The 15,919-nt window shown below is 39.6% G+C and overlaps 1 protein-coding gene across 2 annotated transcripts in view; it reads left to right on the plus strand.

Annotated features, from left to right (window-relative positions):
- Window positions 1-1,723: 1,723 nt before the first annotated feature.
- The window catches only part of ARIH1 (ariadne RBR E3 ubiquitin protein ligase 1), a 132,743-nt gene continuing 118,547 nt past the window's right edge, over window positions 1,724-15,919 (plus strand). The window contains exon 1 of one of the 2 annotated variants that reach the window (XM_024128886.3): window positions 1,724-2,414. In XM_024128886.3, coding sequence (XP_023984654.1) covers window positions 2,046-2,414 — 369 coding nt within the window. In that variant the 5' untranslated portion in view covers window positions 1,724-2,045. The remainder of the gene's footprint in view (window positions 2,415-15,919) is intronic. The other variant, XM_055088086.1, reaches the window with a different exon arrangement.

Consider the following 15,919-nt stretch of genomic DNA (forward strand, 5'->3'; position numbering starts at 1 on the left):
GCATGTGATTATGAAAATTTCTCCAATAGTGGTCAGCTGCTCCAGTACCAAAGGGCAGGATGTGAATGGTAAGGTTCACTCAAGATAGGGGTAGATGAAAAGAAAGATGGGGCAAAGGAGTTTAGGGTATTGACAAACATTGCTGATTTTTTCTGTAGGTATATAATAGTGGGGATGAGAAGGGTTACTAGTGTCCTTAACTTGTCCCAGGTGTGGCAACAACCTAGAATCACTAAATAGAATCAAAGGACCAAGACCTACCAGCATTGATGTTAAAAGCTTTAATTTGCAAATCCTAAGATTGTTTTAGGAAATCTGATTATTAAAACATTTACAAAATGGACAAATTAGTAGAGGCTTATGCACATTATAAAGGAATTTTTCACTTTTCAGAATCAGTTTCCAAAAGGAACCTGTAGGTTGAATGGTAAGGTTTATAAGTAAGTTAGGTATTCAGACTTTAAAAGATTTCCAGTCTGGCCAGTCCTTCAAGTTATCCCAAGAGGGAGTTTTCTCATGCCTCTTCTTCCTTCAGAACATTTCTCTGGTTCTTCTGTCCCACTTACAAAGATTTAAGCCTACTGTTAGAATGTCATAAAATACTCTGTCCTGGTCACTAACTTGCTTAATATTTTGCCATTTACCCTGCTTGCACTTTAAGCTACCCAAACTAAACTACTTTACATCTACTGTGCTATTTATTCTTTTCTCAGGCTAGACCATCTTCCCTACCTGCTCTGTTAAAACTCCTAGCCATCCATCAACACTCAGCTCACACAGCACATTTCCAGATAAGAGACAAGCACTATCTCTGCTTTATTTGGTCTCTGTAGATATTTCTATTATTGTCGGTATTGTGTTGTCTTACAATGCATTTTATATACAATGCAGTATATAATACATATTATGCATTATAAAGTATTTTTATGATTGATATTTAAGGTCACCTAGGCGCTAAAATAGAGCAAGTGTTCTGTGGTCTTGGTCAAGTCTCTTTCCCTTTTGAGTCTCAGGTATAAAATGGGTACTGTGGCTCCGTGAAGATGAGAAATATATATGTAAACCCCTTAACACGGTGCTCATTTAAGGCAAGCCACGACTGTAACATTGTTTAGGGCCTTGAATAGGTGCTTGATAAACTGAGTTCAGGAAACGCTTCTTTTAAATGACGTCACTATAGGCGACTTAAAAATCACAGCACGTCTGTACAGAATCAAATGAATTACTTAAAACGAGGTTCACCTGCAACATAGTTTAGAAGATTTGCATAAAACAGAATTCACTGAGTAGCCCAGGCAACAGGAATATTAGCTGAACAGCAGAGGTCTTCCTGAAATTACTCCAGGGCGGGCGGGAAGGGTCTCTCTGGCCCGGTGGGAAGGCAACCTTCCCCCACGGATTGCGCGAGGGGCTGGATCCCCATGGCCTGCGGCAAAAACCACCACCTGGGTGGTCCGGGTGCCCCCCATCCCCCCACCATACCCCTCGGTGACCAGGAGGCCACAGCCTCCTCCAGTACACCGTCCGCTGGTGTCGGCCCAAAGAGCGACCGCAACCGGAACCCAGCCGGCGATTCCCGCCGCGCCGCAGCGCGCCGCGGTCCCTGGGCCAGCCCGGGCCGTGGGGTCTCCCCGCACTCCACGCAGGGGCGGCGGGGCGGGGCGCGATTACGTCAAGAGCAGTGACGCGACGACGCAGCGCGACGCGGTGACGCACGCCCCTTTGTTGGCTCAGTAGCAGTAGCAGCGGCCGTGGAGGTAGAGCTGGGGACTGTTTTCCTTCGGAGGCCAGAGCGGAGCCGCGTCTGACTGAGGCGGGCGGCAAGCGGCCCCCTCGCTCCCTCCCTCCCTCCTCCGCGCCCTCCCCGCCGCCGCCAGCCGCCAACCGCCAACCGCCGCGCCCGGGGAGGAGCCGCGGCCCGCCGGGCCGGAGCCAGGCCTGCGTCCGGACATCAGCCGGAGCCGGAGCGAGAGCCGGGGCCTCGGCGTCCCCGCCCTCTCCCCGCCTCAGGGGCCAGCGTCCGCCGGGCCCCCGCGCGTCGCGCCATGGACTCGGACGAGGGCTACAACTACGAGTTCGACGAGGACGAAGAGTGCAGTGAGGAGGACAGCGGCGCCGAGGAGGAGGAGGACGAGGACGACGACGAGCCAGACGATGATAACCTGGATCTGGGCGAGGTGGAGCTGGTGGAGCCCGGGCTGGGCGTCGGCGGGGAGCGGGACGGACTGCTGTGCGGGGAGACGGGCGGCGGCGGCGGTAGCGCTCTGGGGCCCGGCGGTGGTGGCGGTGGTGGCGGCGGCGGCGGCGGGCCGGGGCACGAGCAGGAGGAGGATTACCGCTACGAGGTGCTCACGGCCGAGCAGATTCTGCAACACATGGTGGAATGTATCCGGGAGGTCAACGAGGTCATCCAGGTGAGGGTGGCCCCGGCGCGGGCTGGACCGGGACGGACCCGGGAGCAGATTCGGGTGGTCCGCGCGGCCCCGAGGGGCAGGCCTGGGCCTGGTGCGCAGCCCAGCCCGGTGCCTCCCGGCCCTGTCTCCTCCGCTGTCTCTGCTGGGGATAGAGCAGACATTCGCCGGGTGTGGGGAGGTGCGCTGGGGGCGGTGCTTTCCAGGTCCTGCTATGGCGGAGGCCTCCGGCCGCCGAAGACTTCTCTTACGGGCAATTGCTGCCCGTGTCTGGGCCGGGTGTCCTTCCTCTGGCCCTAGGAGCGCCTATAGGGGCGGGGCGTAGGTGGGGTGGAGGAGAGCTGGAAGAACTGGGCCCTTAAGACCGTTTCCTCGGCCTTCAGCCTCAGTTGAGAACTTTTGGAAGGGGTTAGAATAGACCTAAGAGCTGCTTGGTGTACGGTTGCCCCAAGTGGGCACCAATTAATAAAGAAATGGATCTGCTTGGCAGTCTTAAGTGCCTACTTAAAGGTGGGGGAAGGGAACTATTTCTCGGAAGAGGTGCTGATGGGTCTTCTTTTCTGATGGTGAGGCTTCTGCTTGCGTCTTTTTAAGTCTTTGCTGTTCTTTTGGGTCCTGACTACTACTTTTTTCAGTTGTAGCATACTTGAAGCTGTTGGAATAGTTGCTGCAGCTTGCACACCCAGCCTTGCAGCTAAAACCACAGCAAAACGCAGTGTTATTGTGTAATATTGGACAGGACTCTGCTGTGAGTTAGCAAGTGGAGACTTTCTGCTTCTGGACTTCTTTTCTCTGATAATTTGTGTTTCGTGGTCAGTAAGTTGGGCTCGGTTTAAATTGTTAACCACATCTCATTTAACTTTCTCGTGGGTCAGATTTTGCGTTTTCGAGCTTTAGGAAATCAAAAGTTTACATTTATTTGGAGAAAACAATTATGGTGAGGGGTCAGGGGTATGACTGAAGAATAAAAATGGAGTCTTGATTCAGTGCAACTCTTAGAAAACACTAGCTACATGGAATGAAACTGTATATGTGAGCAGCAGGTTACTATTGCCTTCAGGTATGTCATTTTTTTCCCCCTTAAAATTGGTTGGCCAATATTCACTGGCAAATTAGCAGTATGTCACTGGCTGCTTGTTGAGTTTGCATGATTAATAGATTTTTACAGTACTGTTTAGTAAGCGACACTTTCTTTTGGAAGTGGAACCATCTATTTAGGCCTATTTGAAGAGTGTTTTGAATAATAGTAAAAAAACCAATCTAGTGCTATTACTAAAGAGTGGAAATCTCAAATTTTCTATAGATGATGTAGCTTGAGGAGGAAATTGAAGGGTTGTAGAAGAAAGGTAAGTTTTACTGCTCTTTCTGATCCTAAAAATATGATAGTTGAGTTCTTAGGTCGCTAAATTGAGAAATTTTCTTTTTTTGAGGAAACTGAATTTACAGTGAAACCCTGAATTCTCTTTTCATTTATTTACGATATAAAGTATATAGTAAATCTATATAAAATCTGATGTGTTTAAACTTTGTATCTAGCTTGTTGGCATTTTAATTAGCTTTAACAATTCATGGATATTTATTATTTAACTTTTTAACTTAGAGTCTGTTTTCATGTAGGTAAATCTCATCCAGCTTTTTCAGTTCTTAGGTGTGTCCTTAATCCCTGAGGCCAAACCTTCCAAGTTCTTTATGTCGCTTCTGGAACAGAGATGTAGCTAATGCATGTGACATCATTTTTTCTTTGTTAGTTTAGGGGAAAAGGAATAAAAGCGGATGAACTGAACTAAGGAGACCTACAAAATACTAGGGATTTTTTTAGGTGTCGTACTTTAATCATGTTTTCATGCTGGATTTTTGATACAGCTCTTTTTTTCCTAGTTTACTTCATGTTAAGCATGCTCTTAAGTGGGATTGCTGAAATAAGTATCTTTCCTTTGTTAAAAGTTCATATTTAGAAACATCAGTAAATCAAAGGATAGGATTTATCCCAGACCGTTTTTTCTCCAAATGGTATACACTAGGCAAGTGGTACACTAAACTGGGTTTTGGTTATGTTATAGGTTATTTATGTTAATAGATTTAAACTTAAAAAAAAAGTTACACAGGTAACACATTACATTGTAAGAAAAAACTGATGCAGTAAGGAGACAAAAAAGACAAAAGAATTATTTTGCCTGCCACTGGGAGAGACACACCAGAATTTGAATTGTAGTAATTGTTCCAGACCTGTGGATACACTGTACATATATTTTTAAATAATAACAGTCAAACTTTGTGTTCTCTATATGTTTTCAGTAGAAAAAAGCAGGTTACAAAAACAGGAGTGTCAATTTTCTCCTGCCAATAAGTAATTATTTTTCAAGTGCTTACACAATTACATATCTAAACTAATTTATTTAATCAGTCTGTTATTATTGGTCTTCCTTTTTATTGTCCAGTTTCCATTTTTTATAAACCTCATTGGGAATATGCTTATAGATTATCTTTGAATGTTTTATTTTCTTAGGATAAATTGAATTGCTGAGTCAAAGAATTTGCTTGTTTTCAACCATTTGATACATATTACCACATTGCTTTCAGAAAGGTTATCTTTTTTTTTTTTTTTTTTTTTTTTTTTGGTGGTACGCGGGCCTTTCACTGTTGTGGCCTCAGGGGTGCGGAGCGCAGGCTCAGCGGCCATGGCTCACGAGCCCAGCCGCTCCGCGGCATGTGGGATCTTACCGGACCTGGGCGCGAACCCGTGTCCCCTGCATCGGCGGGCGTCCAGACTCTCAACCACTGCGCCACCAGGGAAGCCCATCATTTTTTAAATTTGCTTTTTTATTATTTTTAAACTGATGAGGTTGAACTTTTAATGTGTTTATTGGGCACTGGTATTTCTTTCATAAATTGCCCTTTGCTTTTGCTCACTTTACCCCCTTTTGGGATGTTTATCTTTTATTGATTTATAAATCCTGTTTATATTCATAGAGCCTTTAAGTTTTTCAATTAAAACTAATGTTGGTTTAATACGACAGTAAGTTTTTTATTTGTTTGGTTTTTTTTTTGACAGTAAGTTTTAAGTAAGTTTAAAAACCATTGTTTTACTTAATTCACATCAGGGAGCTTACTGTTAATTCTAGGAAATTTAAATCCCCTTCTTCCCAGTGCTGCTTTTGAATCAGTTATGTTAGTGGATTTGAAAATAAATGTGCAGGAGAAAAAGATTGAATGTAAAAAGGATGCCAAGTTAATTTAATCTTTCCTGGGGGAATTTGATTACTTTTTCTGGGCAACAACAGATTAATACTGTTATTTGTAGATATCTGTGGGTTAGTTCTAGTCTTCAATCAAGTAAGTTAACACTTTTTCTTTTAGAAAGCTCTTGGTTTTCTGGCTTTCTGTAACTCTTGTTATAGTTTGTCTAATTTGTTCTTGTTTTATTAAAACTCTGTGGTTACTTAGCTTACCTTTTGAACTTTTAAGAAAAGATCAGGAATGTTCTTTAACATATAGTAATGATAGAGAAGTGCTTAAAGCCCCTAATTTACCTAGCTACATTTACTTAACTAGTATTGTTCATATTAAAGTGGTTAATAATAATACAGTGGTTATCTAACGTAATTGCCTAAATATCTAAGTAATTTGTTAAACTAACACTACACAACTCTGCAGTTGAGGGATGTTTAAATTTGCTGTTTTGTGTTTCCACAGCAATCTTTAGCAGATGTTGGTTGTGCCTTGTGTCTGTGCTGGTCACTCTAGAGGACATGGTTCTTGCCTAAGAAGCATATGGAGGTGGGGAACATAGAGGTCCTTGGGCTCCATTCCCAGAGATTGTTATCCATTAGTCAGGTCTGAATTGGAGCCTAAGCATCTCTATATTTTTAGCCACTCTAGTGATAGTTCCGAACCACTGGAATAGTCATAGTTCATCCAGTGTCATGATTTTGACTCACTCAGGGAGACTGAGTAGAGTGAGAAGGTCAAGTAACCCTTAGGAATACCACGTTTAAAGGGTGTGCTGAGGAAGAGGCGCGTGGGGCTGTTGGATGTGAGTGTTCAGAGAGGAGACATAAAGAGAAGTGGGTGGGTGTCTTCCTATTATTTATTATTCTAAATAACCTGTTTTAAAGACAACAAAAGTATGTAACCTTTATGAGGGAAATTTTCTGTTGGCTGTTGATTTGAAATCTTTAATATTATGTCACCCATTTATTTATTTAATTAAAACATTTAATTAAAGAGCTTCTAAGGTGAGGTTTCATGCATAAATTAGAGACAGTATAGTCCAGTGTATTGTGTATTGGTACAGGAGTCAGTTCTAGCCACTGCTCTTCCTAACTGGCAAGTTAATTTACATCTCAGAACCTTCAGTTTTTGTTTTCCTTTGCCTGTTTTTTGGATCTGGGAAGTTAAAACAGGAGTGATGAACTAATAATGGATTGTTTTTTTTACATTAATGCTTTGTTTTTCTAACATCCTTTTAAAACCTCAGTGAGTTGGAGGTGCTCATTGTTTCCAAGAAATTGAATTCAAGTGGTTGTATCAAGATGAATTTAAATTGGTTAACTTTTGGGGTGGGGGTGAGGGGAAGTAGTGTGTGTGTGTGTGTGTGTGTGTGTGTGTGTGTGTATTTTGAAGCTATTAAGGTGTTTGGTGGGTTTATTCCTCTTGAACTTTTATCTTTTGCCAGCTGATCTCCTTGAGCTAGAGGCTTTAAATTATATTAATTCTTTTTGAATCACTTATGGCATTAGTCCTATGAATCAGAAACTAAGGGGGTGGGCTCCGGCAGTCTCTTTTAACAAGCATTCCAGATGATGCTGATGCAAGCTAAAGTTTGAGAACCACTGGTCTAGTTGAAATTTAACAGCAGTGTTTCTCCATGTGTAATGACTAGTGATAAATTACTAGAGAGTGGGTTAATGATGGAAGGCAGATTGTTTAAGAAACTAATAAAAGGAAAATTTCAAGAGCCTGCACAACACTTACTAAGCTAATCATGGAGGGGATTTGTTATCATTACTGTTATCCTTCAGATTAGGGTGGTCTTTACTCAGTTATTGCAAACATGCAAGCCAAACTAGTGACATCTCACATTCTAGGTTGGAACACTTGGGTTTTCTTCCACCTTTCCTCACCCCATGGGTTTTTGTTTTTTAAACAAAAATAGTTGGGAGAGTTTCTTTAGTTGATACACTGGAAGGGATGTAAGGTCTTGGATACTGTAAATGCAACTGCTCAATACTGTATAACATGTTGAAGAAAATATGAGACTTATTCTCAAGGAGTTCATGGTCTCTGAATTTAGACACTCAAAGCTATTAGGTCAGTGCTAAATGGATAGTAATAGGTGTTCATGGAAGAGAGATCTGTGGGTGTTAGCTGGAAGATGTCTAGGATTTAGATGGATAGAACAGATGGATAGGAAGCCCTTCTAAGAAATTGAAGTAAGAATGAGGAAAGTGTGTCCTGGTGATGGTGAAGTCAGCTCAGGTAAAACAGAGTTTGTTAGTTATGGGTGATACTGTTGTAGAAGCTGGGAGGTTTGATACTATGAACAGAGGTAGGCAGAAGTCATCAGATTAGATTACTTTCTTTTGGATTTGACCTGTGGCAGCTGTATGTATTAGTTATCTTTAGCCCTATATTTCTACAAAAACTTAGTGGCTTAAAAACAACAAACATTTATTAACTCACATTTTCTATGGGCCACGATTCTGGCTTCACCTTATTTGGGTGCCTTGTCTCAGGGTCCCATAAAGGCTGCAACCAACATATCAGCTAGATTGCAGTTATCAAGATTTGACTAGGGGAAGATCCCCTTCCAGGCTCACTCGTGTGGCTGTTGGGCAGGCCTCAGATTTTTCACTGGCTGGTTTTTGGCCAGTTCCTGACATGTGGGCTTCTCCAGAAAGTGGCTTACAACACAGTAGCTTCTTTTCCGCGGTGCGGGTGCCGGGAGGGGTGTGTGTGATAGCCCCCAAGATGGAAGCCACAGTCTTTTATAACTTCATCTCAGAAGTGACATCCCATCCCTTTGCCATATTCTACTTGTTTTGAGTGAGTAAGTCCAGCTCACACTCAAGAGGAAGGGATTACACAGAAGTAGGAAGACGAGGAGGTGGATCCTGGGGGCCATTTTACAGGCTACCTACCATTATATATATAATCTGGCTCAGTCAAGAGGTGAATGAGAACTACTGTATAATGTTTATCCACTCAATTTATATACAAATGGGAGGGTATTACAGTAGTTTGGATTTTTAGTTTTGAATAACCATAAATTATTTGTTTGACTTTGCAAAGTATTATATCTTTAAATGATAAACATTCCTAATTACCTTTCAGTGGCTGAGATTGAAAGAATAATTTGCAGCCTCTTAGACTTGGCAGGAATCTGAGATTCTCCAGTCGTTTGTTTGTTTTTAACTTTAGCTACATAGTGGAATCACCTGGGAATTTTTTCATCACATTTTTATAATAATTGTAGAGTCACATGCAGGTGCAAGAAATAATGCAGAGAGATCCCGTATACCCTTTTTACTGATTTTTCTACAGTGGTAACATCTTGCAGAACTGTAGTATAATATAACCAGTATATTGACATCGATGCAGTCTACTCATTTTATTCAGATTTCTTTACTTGAGGATTTTAAAAAAATGCTGGCACTCAGAACCCAAGACTAAGCAAATGGGCCTCTGGGAGTTTGGACCAGGCATTGTCAATAAACAGAATTTTTCCCTGGTTTATTTTAATGTACAACTAGGGTTGAAAGCCCCTGTTGTTGTCCAGTGTCTCTAAGAATCCTCTCTCTTTAACATTCTGGTCTGTTTAACTATGAGTAAATGACAGATATTTTGTGATGTAGCTCATTCTGAGTTTAACTCTTGATTTAGGAAAAAAACGGAATTAAAATCTGTTTCCATTTTAACTTTGACCTGTTGTTCCTAGGGTGGCCCTTTGGATGAAGGTTTTTATTGTGTTTTCTTAACAATTATTGTTTGGAAGCATGAAGGAAAAACTTTTCTTCTTGAAGTTAATCAATCCCCTTTTCTTTGTTCCTTTTATGACAGTGAACCTATATCTTTGAATATGTATGTTGCCTACTTCTCTGTTTTTCCATTAGACACTTTTCATAGGTATAGAATCACAGGCCCATAACTTTGCTAAGATCTTTTTTAAAAAATAAATTTATTTATTTATTTAGGCTACGTTGGGTCTTTGTTGCTGCGCTTGGGCTTTCTCTAGTTGGCGGCGAGTAAGGGCTACTCTTCGTTGCGGTGTGCAGGTTTCTCATTGTGGTGGCTTCTTGTTGCGGAGCATGGGCTCTCGGTGCGAGGTCTTCAGTAGTTGTGGCACGCAGACTCAGTTGTTGTGGCTCGCAGGCTCTGGAGCACTGGCTCAGTAATTGTGGCGCACGGGCTTAGTTGCTCCGCGACATGTGGGATCTTCCTGGACTAGGGCTTGAGCCTGTGTCCCCTGCATTGGCAGGTGGATTCTTAACCCCACTGCACCACCTGGGAAGTCCCCTTTGCTAAGATCTTGACTATCTTGACACACTGTGTTACTATGTACCTTTACAAATAGCTTAATTATTCCCATTAAATGATGGGATAAATGGAAGAATCAGTAGTTAGGCTGTCATTTGATGATCACTTACTAGGTGAGAGAATAATCTGTAATCCGAGGCTGCTTCTAACCTGGGATGACTGGATCCTTTGGAGCCCATGGAGATAGTAGTGGCAGTCCTTGCCTTATTTTATTTTCAGTGTTTAAAAAAGCCTACTGTATTTAAAACAAAGCAAATCGAAACTGCCCAAGCTAATTAAAATGTGGGCCAGTGTTAGATCTTCAATTCCAAAAGAATGGCACATTTTATAGAATCAGTAGATTTCTGCAATCGTGTAATTTAAGTTTCTTCCTAAATTTTTATTCACCCAGTGATAGGTAGTCATCTGGCTTGATCTTGAATAATATTTCTTGATGTATCTTGGTGCATAGTAGATACCCAGTTGGTATTTGAATTAAATTGATGGGTAGTTTGGTATCTTAGAGGCAGTTTTAAAAGGTCTTATTGAGCTAGCAGCTGCTCTGACAGATTAACTTTCAGAGTCCTACTTTTTTTCATTTTTAAAAATGAGAATGCTAGTATTAAGGCCAAATACTGCATTGGGAGTTTTTTCGTGTAGTTTTTTTTCCTGTAATGTAAACTTGCTGAATAGCATTTTTCCTTTTTCCTATGTTCCATTTAGAAGAAGTGTCACAGTGACCTGACACTTAATACATTTTGGCAAAAACTACAGCAGATAATGAAGTATTAGGTAACATTTCCTTATTACTAAGACATTTGTTTAGACAATGCTAAGAATAGCTATAATCTCAGACACTTCTCCCAAGGCTTGCTTTGCTGTCTCCTTTGAAACTGTCATACTTCTAATTCAAATATTAAATGATTGCAATTACTTGGTAGTATATCCTTTCTCAATCACAATTGTACATTTTTTAGGGGTTAAGTGTAAGCTAGAGACTGAGAAGTATTTTCTGATTCTCTTAGCAAGTGGTTATAAGTAAAAACCTCTAATATGGACACATTGAAACTTGTGACATTTTGGACAGATATTTCTCTGAAACCCATTTGAAACCCAAATTTATTGCCTTCTCTCCTTAGGCTGTTCTTCCTTTGATTGACTTGCTAGTTAACCATTCTTGGAATTTGAAAGTCATCATTGATTCTTTTTTGCCCTGCATTTCCCATATCTAATTAGCCCTGATCAAGTTATGTCTGAAATTTATGTTATTCCTCTCCTTTTTACTAACTAAGCCTAATCTAAGGCCTTTTTTTTTTTTTTTTTTTTTGTCTCCGCATGCGGCTTGTGGGATCTTATTTCCCCAACCAGGGATTGAACCCGGGGCCAAGGCATTGAAATCCAGGAGTCCTAACTACTGGACCACCAGGAAACTCCCTAGGGCCTCTTTTTATTTTGCCTTTTTGTCCCTGGGCTTCCAGTCTGTCTATCATACTACCAAATACAAATATACTAGTCACTTTCCTGCTTAAAAATAAAAGAGACTTCATTGTCCTCCCTGCTGCCACACACATTTCCTATTATATACGTCTGGTCTAGATTCTTTAATACGGCGTTCATGGCTTCCCCATCTTGATTTCAGCTAATTTTTTCAGTCTTATCTTCTGTTGTTCCCGATTCTCCCACCAACCCCAACTACACTACTTATAATTTCTTACTATGTAATATACATTTATGTTCTCCTGTTTTTGCTCATGCTGGTCCCTCTTCTTGTGATGCTCTTTCTCTTTTTAACTGCCTGATATAGTCCTACTCATACCCTGCTCAGATATTACGTATCTCTTACCAGGTCCCTCTTCTCTACCATCACTGCTTTCTTACCTGTGTTTGCATAGCACTTTGTAAGGATGTTTGGTGTGGCCTACATGAGGCTGTAATATAGCCATGCCAATACCTAAGTCACTAGCTAGCTATGAGGGTTTTGAGGGTGAGAGCCGAGTCTTCATCCATAGCACATGTCACACTAACAGTCTCTGACATAGTAGAAACTCAGTGAATACATACTGAAGTTTGTCCTTTTAACAAATGCTTGCTTCTTTGGTTTCCTTATCTGTAAACCGAAGGAAGCCAGACATGGTTTTCTTCTGGCACTAATAAATTATTTTATGATTTCTAGATAACACCACAGTAATAGTGTAAGAAGATGGCAAGAAAAAGTGTTTAAATTCCAACACGGCAAGCCTTTTAAGGCCTCTGAATATATAGCAGCTGTTTTAGATTAAACATTATTTGCATGCAGTTCCCTGGCACTTTATATGAACTGAGAGTTATGTTAAAAACACCTGAGTCCTTCTAATACAGTAGTTCTCAAAGTATGGCCCATAAGAGGAAAACTTTCTAAGACATTACTTGCCTTTTTTAATGTGCTGGGATTTGTACTGATGGTGCAGAAGCAGTGGGTGGGTAAAACCACGGGAACCTTAGCACAGGTCAAATCAGTGGCACCAACTATACCAGTAGTCATTTTCTTTTTCACTGCCATACACTCAGTAAAATTGTCGGTTTCACTTATTGTCCTGGGTGAAGCAGTAAAAATTATTAGTGTTATATCTTATCCCTTAAGTACACACATTTTCTTAATAGCTTATGTGGCAAAATTGGTGGTATGTATAAAGCACTTCTGCATAGTAAAGTACAGAGGTTGTCTTGAAGAAAATCATTTGTGCATTTGATTTGTGAGCTGAACAAGCTACTTGTTTGATGGAACACCATTTTTACTTGAAAAAATGACTGGCAAACTGGTTATTCAGTCTAATGTTTGTAAATGTTTCTTCAAAATGAATGAAATACACCTGTTATTTTAAGAAAAACTGCTTACAGTATTTGTTGCCAATGATAAAATATTTAGTTTTTAAGTGAAAATTAGAATTTTGGAAAACTTATATCTGCCATTGTGAGGCTGAGAGCTTCCTGATGAAATACTGTATAATATGTCAACATTTAGAAGATCTGCTTAACATAATGAACCAGTATTTTCCAAATGACCAATTTTCCAGTGACCAGTTGTGATATTTCACAATCATGCATTGGTAAATGATCCATTCAGAGTTCAAGATTGGATTTTAATATAGCAAGAATAAGAAAAGTTCTTTGATATGGTTTCAGATTCTGTTTTACAACTAGCCTTTAAGAAATGACCACTTTTTGAGTTTTGGTGTAATATCAAAAAGAATATCTGTACTTATCTGAAAAGGCTATTATAAAAGTTCTGCTTTTTCCAACTACATATCTTTGAGAGGCTACATTTTCTTTATTCTTTAAGCAAAACAACATACTTAAGGATTGAATACAGAAGTAGATATGAGAATCTGTTTTCTATTTAGCCAGATATTAAAGAGACTTTAAAATAGTGCACTTTTCTCACTTTTTTGTTTTAGAACATAATTTTCATAAAAATGATTTTTGTATTAACATATAATGGGGTTTATTACTGTTATTTTTTAATGAATTAATACATATTTTAAAAATTCTGTTTTAATACCTAACATCATAAATATTGATAGTTATAATTCACATAAGCAAAACTCTTTGGCACCTTCAATAATTTTTAAGATGAAGAGGGGTTCTGAGACCAAACAGGTTGAGAATCGCTGCTCTGATATTCTGAAATATTGCTGAATCACTAAGGAAGCATAGTATTGGCGTGCAAACAGGAGATATGACTAACCACTTTATATGAGTTTACTGTAAATTAGCAAATTTTCAGTAATATAAATTTATATATTAATATAAATTTTATATATTAATATAAATTTATATATTAATATAAATTTATATTACTGTATAATAATATATAAATTTATATATTAATATAAATTTATATTACTGGGTTATATATGACAAGTTAGGAATTACCGCTGATTAGGAATTACTGTTTATAATTCAGAAACGTATATAAGCTGTGTTAGATGCTGTGGGGGGTATTAACAGAAATATTAGAAATGTGAATCATGAGGTATTACTAGTTTGGGAACGATGTTTGGAAATAGAATGGGATGCTTAATATTTCAAGGAGGAGCTAGCAGAGAGACCACCTGACATATTCCATTTGTTAATTTGTTTATATTCTGACTTCTTAACATTTCAGTGAAAGCTCTATGAGAGCAGTGCCTTTGTTTTATTCATTGCTGTAGTCCCAGTGCCCAGAACAGTACCTGACACATAGTAGGCACTTAGTAAACATTTTTTGTGTAAATATTTTTATTTCACCCCCATCCTTGAAGAATATTTTGCTATGTTTGTAATTTTAGGTTGGTAGTAGTTTTCTTTCAGCACTTTAAAGATGCCATTGTTTTCTGGCTTCCACTGTTTGTGGTAGGAGGAAGCTAAGGAACCTTTAATGTGGATGTTTGTAATATTTTTTACTTTGTGTCTAGTTGTGGTTTTCTTTGTGTTTATCTTGCTTTGTGTTTTCAGATCCTTTTGAATCTGTGATGTCTCACGAGTTTTGGAAAGTCTCAGTTCTGCCTTTATCCCCTTTCCTTCTGAGAGTCCAGTTACACATATATTAGAGGTTTTTGTTATTTTTCCGTATGTGTCCAATGCTCTTTTGTGTATCTTACATCCTTTTTTTCTCTGTGATTCAGTTTGGATGATTTCCATTGATTTATCATTTGTGTCTCTAAATCTGTCTTCTCCTTTGTCTGATTTGCTATTAAACACCCCTCAATTAATTATTAATTTCAGATACTATATTCTAGAGTTTCCATTGCATTCTTTTTTTATAGATGCTAATTTTCTGGTGATTTCTTCTTTTTCATCTGTTTTCCATCTTTTGCTCTATTTTCTCCAGCATATTAAGAATTTATTCCTAAAAGTTTTGTCAGCTAACTCCAATATCCGAATTATCTGTTAGTCTTTTCATTTTATCTTTATTTTCCTCCCAGTTTTCAGTCAGGTGTTCCTGTCAGTTGACATATTTTGATTGCATGCCTAACACTGTATATAAAGTATTTAGAGATTCTGGATGATGATGGATTCCTCCAGAGAGGATTTTTATTTTTCGTTCTGCTTGACAGTGAGAGTGATGAATGGTTGCCTTAATCCAATAAGGTTGAGTTCTAGCCCTGTTCAGTTTCTGTTTATCTCTTATCTGCCATTGGCCTTTTAGAGTCTTTGACTAAGAACCTGGTGTTTTCCTCAGCAGTCCCTCCACTAGGGGGTCCCCAACTTTAATCATTGCCCCTCTGCCTTTCAGAGGTTTTAGATTTTTAGTTGTGCAATCCCAGGATTCAGTAAATGTCCTGGGTGGAAGACCAAGTGTTCCTCCACTCATTGAGACATCCCTTCAAGTCTCAGTATTAGTTTCCTTTTGTTGTTGTAATAAGTTAACACAAAGTTAGTGACTTAAAACAACAGAAATTCATTATTTTACAGTTGAGAAAGTCAAGTTCAAAGTGAGTCTCACTGGGCTAAAATCAAGGAGTTGGCAGGCTGTGTTCCTTCCGGAGGCTCTAGAGGAGAATCTGTTCCCTTGCCTTTTTCACTTCTAGAGGCTGCCTGCGTTCCTTGAACTAGAATTCCAGCTAGAAAGTATGACATTTTAAATATTGGAGTAAGGAATATCTTAGATTTGGGAAAATAACAGGATGGGGGAAAAAGATCTAATTTACTCATTTTTATGTAAGGGGAGACTCACAAACCATAGACAAAAGTGGTAATAATAGCTGATATTTATAAAACATGCTAGGGTGTTTTCACGTGTATTCGTTACAAAATCCCAAGAAAATAGCATTATCTCCATTATATAGATAAGTAAATTGAAGTTAGGGAAGCTGAGAAATGGGTTTCTCAGGGAAGCTCAAGAGTTTCTCTGTTAGAGACTGGTGGAGGTCATTGGAACTGGGTCTTTTTTAAAAAAATTAATTAATTAATTTTTGGCTGCATTGGGTCTTCGTTGCTGTGCAGGGGCTTTCTCGTTGTGGCGGCCGGGGGGG

This window comes from Physeter macrocephalus, chromosome 11 (genome assembly GCF_002837175.3).
Source record: "Physeter macrocephalus isolate SW-GA chromosome 11, ASM283717v5, whole genome shotgun sequence".
NCBI classification, from domain to species: Eukaryota; Metazoa; Chordata; class Mammalia; order Artiodactyla; family Physeteridae; genus Physeter; species Physeter macrocephalus.